Source organism: Buceros rhinoceros, unplaced genomic scaffold, assembly GCF_000710305.1.
Source record: "Buceros rhinoceros silvestris isolate BGI_N320 unplaced genomic scaffold, ASM71030v1 scaffold20769, whole genome shotgun sequence".
Lineage (NCBI taxonomy): Eukaryota > Metazoa > Chordata > Aves > Bucerotiformes > Bucerotidae > Buceros > Buceros rhinoceros.
In genome coordinates, this window is record NW_010431194.1 from 331 (window position 1) to 6,814 (window position 6,484).

The 6,484-nt window shown below is 56.3% G+C and overlaps 1 protein-coding gene across 1 annotated transcript; it reads left to right on the plus strand.

The window, feature by feature from the left end:
- Positions 1 to 137: 137 nt before the first annotated feature.
- Positions 138 to 975, plus strand: HTATIP2 (HIV-1 Tat interactive protein 2, 30kDa; the record flags this gene model as incomplete). The annotated part of the gene is made up of 2 exons (XM_010143352.1): positions 138 to 199; positions 750 to 975. Coding segments are annotated over 2 exons (288 nt in total), but the record flags the coding sequence as incomplete, so codon positions are not given.
- Between the last annotated feature and the right edge of the window lie 5,509 nt (positions 976 to 6,484).

The following is a 6,484-nucleotide window of genomic DNA, read 5'->3' on the forward strand; positions in this document are numbered from 1 at the left end:
GCCCTTCCCGGCTTTGGTTTGGCATCAGCGATGTCCCCCCCCGGGCCTCAGCAACCCGCTCCTGCCACTCATGGAGTGGCAGAGATGATGTCTGCAGCATTCGTGTCTCCTTTCATCATGCCCAACTGCTCTGACAGGGAGAAGTGGAGAACCTGGTCCAGGCCATTGGTTTTGATCGCTGTACCATTCTCCGGCCAGCGTGAGTAGCGGTGGAGGAGGGAGGGCACAGGACTCAGGATGCCAGGGCAGGGGGCTGGGAGATGGAGAAGGAGAGAAAGGAGGGTTGGGAAGGGAAGCTGGGGATGCCACCAGCTGCAAATGCAGCCTCTGGTCAGCACGCTGCTTCCAGTGCTGCAGGGAGCAAGCACAGCAGCGTCCCACAGCCCGTCCCAATGCTGGTGTCACACGCCACTCTAGGAGAAGAGGCTTGGATGGGAAGCAGAGGTTAGGGGATGTAGGGCACAGCTTGTCCACACAGACCTTATGCAGAGGGAGTACTCCCCTGTGTCCTTACAGCTGTGCTGTGGTCTTGCTGCCTGGGAGAAGTGGCATCCTGGTGTGACAGCACTGCGGAGAAAGGAGTTTAGCGTCTCAGCTCAGTTACGTTTTGGGACCCTGCCCAAGCCCTGTGGCCCCACACAGGGGTGTAGCAGGCGGGCTGGGTCCCCAGCACAGTTGGAGAACCCAGTTTCTAGCTTTCCCCTGGGGAACGGCTTCAGCCTGACCCACCTGACCTCCTTGCTCTGCAGGGTACTGCTGTGCAAGCGCCAGGAGTCCCGGCCCATGGAATGGGTGACCCAGCAGTTCCTGGGTATTGTGGCTCGGTTCTCCCCGACTGCTTACTCAGTGCCTGTGGAAACGGTGGCCAGGGCTATGGTGGCCAGTGTCCTGCAGCCTGGCGGGGGGAAGGTGGAGGTGCTGGAGAACGCGGCCATCCACCAGCTGGGAAAGGCAGTGCCACAGCAGGGCACGTAGAGCAGAAGGGGTGGGCAGGAAAGAGCTTGTTTTGCTGCTCTGATGCTCCTCTGGGCCAAGGAAGAACACACACGTGGGAGAGGAGCGGTGTGCTTGCATGGCTCGTGCGGAGATGGAGGTGCACTTCTTTGCTTGGCAGCTGATTCTGTCAAGTTACCAAGAACGCAGGTGCTGGCTGGTGGGTGAGGAGGAACAATATGCTCTGGATCCAGCCTGTGAATCCGGGTGGAAAGGGTGCAATCCAGGCCATTTCTAGAATTCAAGCCTTAAATAAAATCCTGTGATTGGTCTCTGTGCCAGCCTTGTGCTGAAATTGTGTTTGCGTACCGCACATTGCCAACCCAGCTGCGTCTGTTCACAGGTTGTGTCTTTTGGTGGCACTCCAATGAACGCGCACAGGCAAGTGGCCGTGCTGTAGGCTGACGCGGGAGAGCAGGGCCAGCGCGCAGCTGCCCGCAGAGCACATGGTGGCACCAGTGCCCTTGGATTGCGGAGCTCCTGGGAGCCGATGTGCATGGGGCGCTGGCTCTGCCCACAGCAGGTCTCTGCAAGCAGGCAGCATGTGCCTTGTCCTCCTGATCTGCTGGTGGGTGCAGAGAGGACGCTGCTGTTCAGATCCAGGCTGTCACTTTAGCACCTATAAATGCCATTGTGAGTACTTGCACTGACATGAAAACCCCTCTCCCCGCTGGCTCCACTGGGCTTTCCTTCTGGACACAGTTGCTGGGAGGGGAGCAGGTCCTTGCCGTGGGCACGGAGCAGCACGGTGTCCCAGCCCCAAGTCATTCTCAGGCCTCGTCCTCAGGGTCGAGGAACTTGGCGTCTGGGACGCAGGACTTACGTGACTCCTGAATTCCCAGCTGGCCAGAGTCCCAGTGCTCCGGGTAACGCTGCTTTCCAGGGTTTTCCCCTCCTTGACCTCACCCATGGCTCCTGTGTCAGTGACTTGGAAGCAGCAAGCAGAGGGAGCCTGGATCCCCTGCCTCCTTCCTTCTGCATGAGCAGGGCTGGACCTCAGCAGCATGGTGGAGGCAGTGGGGTGGTGTAGCCCCACACTGTGCGTTACCTGAGAGTCTCCTGAACCACACACGGGGCTGAGTTCACAGATAATCCCTGATCAGACTGCCCTCCTGAGAGCAAAAGCAGTCACTTTAAAATCTAGTATCGAAGGGGCAGTGAGACATAGGCTGGCCTTAAAAACGTGATGTGCTTATACAGGGGAGTGGCAAGGAACACCTGAAGTGGCAAGACCTTAAGAGGAGTGAAAATTGCGTACAGATGAGAGTGTAAGAAGAGTACAAGCTCCGGAAAGTTACAGGTGAAAGGCAGGCCGCTGATCTGAGGAAAGCATCCTAAAGGCATAAAAACTAATCACGACTGTATGAGAAGCAGAAATCTCTCCAGAGGGCTCTGGGGACAGGAGGTGACCAGCTTTGGTGAGAACGAAAGAGCCATCACGGGAAAGCTTGGTGGCTTCCTTGCGTTGCCCCTCACTGTGAAGGAGCTCACACTGTGTCCATTCCTAGGGGACACACATTTGCATGACTGTCCCAAGGCACTGGGGGAGAAGGTAGGAAAAATAAAAGGTATTTTTAACCTTTTTGGAACACACAGTTAAAAGTCTGCTAGAAGCAGCACTCAGATGAACTGCTGATGACTTGCCTGGGTGAGCATTACAGCGATCAGCCTACCAAAAAGCCAATGCTGTTAAATATGACGCTAATTTTAAAAAGTTCCAGTGGGAACCAGGAAACTGCGAAGCAGTGAGGCTACCTTCTATAAAAGGCAAGTTGTTAGAAAGGATAATAAAGCCTTGGAATAACAGAGCCCGGGATAATCCTGTGTGATGGGAGATTGCACAGGGCTTTTGAGGGGGCGGTTGCGAGGCACAAACCTGGAGTGCTCTTGGAGGAGCCCGGCCATTGTGTACACAAGATCATCTGGTCCTTGGAGTGCACTTGGGCCTCCAAAAAAGCTCTCCCAGAAGGGCTCTTAAAGAAATTAAGCTGTCGTGGGAAGAAAAGGAAGCTCTGGGTACTCTCTTATTGGAAATGTTTTTTTAGTGCTCTAAAGCCTTGAAATGCACAAACCAAACATTTCTTACTGGACAAAGGTCTGTGGAAAACACAAGCTATTTCTGTACGAGCCTTGATCCTGCTCAGTGGTACGTGCTTTGTTTTGCAGTGTGTTAGATGAGTCTCTGCTAAAATTTAGCACAGCTGCAGTCCCAGCGCACAGTATAGCTTCCTGATGACCCTCTCACTTCACCCTTGACTGCCTCAACTATCGCTGCGCATCCGTTAAGCCCCCACCCTGGGGCTGTGAAGGAGATCATAGAGCCTTGGTGACTGAACGACGGCAGAGCTGTAGGACCGGGGAACTTGCCCACCCAGTGGGTAAAAGTCTTCAGGGGACAGACCCAGTTACTCCGTGGGGCTCACGAGGCAAAGCTCTGGGCTCCTGCAGGCAGCAGGTCTGCCTGGAGCAGCTTTCTGCTTTCCTGGGGCTGCCGCTGAAAGGAGAGCACGTAAGGGTGCTCGGTGTCTGCTGGACAGCATTCTCACAAACCGCCTGATCCCACAGATCTGAGCTCCTTTGGGACTTCCAGCGCTGACTGTATGACTGAAGAGTACGGAGCCCCGGCTGCCGCTGAAAGGAGAGCACGTAAGGGTGCTCGGTGTCTGCTGGACAGCATTCTCACAAACCGCCTGATCCCACAGATCTGAGCTCCTTTGGGACTTCCAGCGCTGACTGTATGACTGAAGAGTACGGAGAAAAAACGACTGCTTCCCCAATGGCTCGGCAGCCGAGCGGCGAGGCTGTGGGGGTTTCCTGTGCGGACCCATGGCCCTGCTGCCCTTCCCAGCCTCAGAGCTGTGAGAACTGCCGCGCCTCTCACCCACCCCCTCGCTGCCACCCACTCCCCTCTATGCCAGGAGGTGCCCAGCTGGCTGGCAAAGCACCCTGCAAACCACCTCGGCTTGAAAGCACTGGGGATACCCTGGTGACATCCCTGGTGGCAAACAAATGGTGCTGGCAGGCTCTCTGGCTCTGAGGGTGAGTCCTTCTGAGAGCAGGGGGCTGCATCCCAGCTGCTGGGAGATGGGGCATTGGGCCCTGGGCTGTCCCCGACGGGAATGAGGCACCTCCATGCTAATAACAGAGCCTTCCTCCCGCTCCTCTGTGAACAGGGCACAATGATAGCTGCCTGGAAAGGAGGAAAGTGCCTCCATCCTCTACCACTGCCATTGCGCCAGGCAGCGGGAAGGGGCAGCCCCCCCAAGACCTGCTTGGGTGCATCGGTACCAACCCAGGGAAAGCTCCTTTGAGCATCTGATCCCCTGGAATTCTAGGCTGTACTTTTTTCATTCTAGTTCCACGACAATCCAGTAAAAAGCTACCCCAAGCTCCCCAGGGATTCACAGCTCCTAGCTCTTGGTTACAACACTCACACTGAAGTGCAGATGCTGGTTTGGTTTGTAATCCCAGAAGAGCAGGAGACAGGATTGCAACACAGGTCTGAAATCCATCCGGCACACCTCTGACACCGCTCATGGCATGGGGGGAAAGGAAGCTGGGGCCTGAGCTTACGTGTATCCCCAGGCTGAGGGGGCAGCTGGGGCTGGGCAGGGCAGTTCAGGCAGTTAGTGCCTTCGGGGTGTGGACAGCCAGGTGGGGAGCAAGGTCTCCTAGTCCCAGCTGCAAGCTGTGGGTGTCAAACAAGGCACTCAGATGCACATTTTTACAGTCACCCAGGCCGCTGAGGTCAGGGACAGGCGTATGGCAGATTTCCAGGGTGAAGCCTGAGCCCACACCCCCAGCAGGATGCCCAGGAGACGCCCCGGCTGGGCTGTGTTTGCCATCATTTTCCTCTCAGCAGGCAGGCAGCCTCGCTCGCTGGGGTTGCACCTACGCAGTGCCTGGCTGTGGCCGGGAGGAACTCGTACCGCAGATAACACGAGGGCAGGGAGGCACAGGCTCCGTGATCACGGGTTTTAGAGGAGCAATCGAAGAGATCTCACCCCAGCAAACAGGAACACTGCAGCACCCAAGCGTGAGGTGAGCAAGGGGCTGCTTCCCAGTGGGGTGGCAATGGGGCAGAGCCATGCAGGGGGCAGCAGGCACCGGTCTCTGCTCCGGCTCTGCATCCCACATCGCAGGCAGCTCTGTGTTCTACTGCTCTGAAGGGCAATGGGAAAAAGGTCCAAATTTTCCACTTACCAAAATCCTGGGTGGGAATACTTTTTCGGCCTCCTTGAAGTGTCACTGTCAGATAAACCCAGAACTTCTGCTCTGAATAAAAGATTTCTTTTCTTTTAAGCTTACGTTAAAATGAATTTGTTCCGGGCAAAAGTCCCTGTTACCCACCAGCCAATAACCACGGTTGAAGCTGTGGGTATTTTGACCTTGGCTGCAGCCTTTGAACCAACAGCAAGACTTCCCATAAGCACTTTTATTTCTAAGAAAGCGACATTTTTCACTGGGAAAAAACCTCACTTGAATGAAGCATTTTTACCTGTCTTTTCCTGATACTGACCTGGAGCCTGATCTGTCATGAAGAAGAAACCCTGTGGGCTTCCTGAAGCCCCCTGAACAGCAGCTTGGCCCTTCCAATTTGATTACCTGATCTGACCCCAGAAAAACCACATTTTTCCCCGTGTGTGTGAGCTTAGACAGGAGAAAACAGGCTCCAGAAGCCGCCGGGAGCGTGGCCAGCTGCGGCGGGATGGACGGCATTGGTTACGGGGCTGGCGGGGGTCCAGCTCCCATCACTATATAGGCGCGGGAGGGGGGAGCCGGGCTGCAGACTGAGCCGCTGCTGCCAGACATCGCTCGCTCTTCTCACAGCTGAGGAAACCTACAGCCCGCCAAGATGTGCAAGGGATTAGCAGCGCTGCCCCACACGTGCCTGGAGAGGTGAGAGCGGCCAGTTCGCGCGGGGGTGCTGGGGACCTGCTTTGCTGCAGGGCTCTGCTGGGGGCAGAGAGGATTTTCCTGCATGTCCCTGTGATGAACAGCTCTTACGGGGACCGGCAGCGCCCAAGTCTGAACTGGGAGGGAAGAGAGGCTTGCTGGTGGTGGCTCAGTGGGATGCTGCGAGTGGCTGGGACCCTCAGCAGGGACGAGCGCCGATCCAGTCCCAAACTCTTCCATCTAGTGTGGGAACCTCTCTGCTGGGAGAGTCCAGGCTGACCCAACCCCACCCCTCAACTGCAGCTGCTCCTCTGTGCGGGCCCAGAGCGGGAGTGCATTGTCCTCAGCAGAACGTGCTGGGGAGGTGAAAAGCAGGAAAGTGGACGCAAAGCCATCTCTGGCTCCAAAGTATCTCAAATCCCTCGTTAACTGCCTGTGTCTCCCTCGCACATGGGTTAGCTGTCCTGGCCCCTCTCTGCCCCACTCGTGGCACCCATCCTTGTCTTCATCTTCATTCTCCTCCACCCCAGTGCTCACTAGAACCCTGTCGTGGGTGGTGGTGGTGCTTCCCAATCTGCTGTCACCCCGACACTTC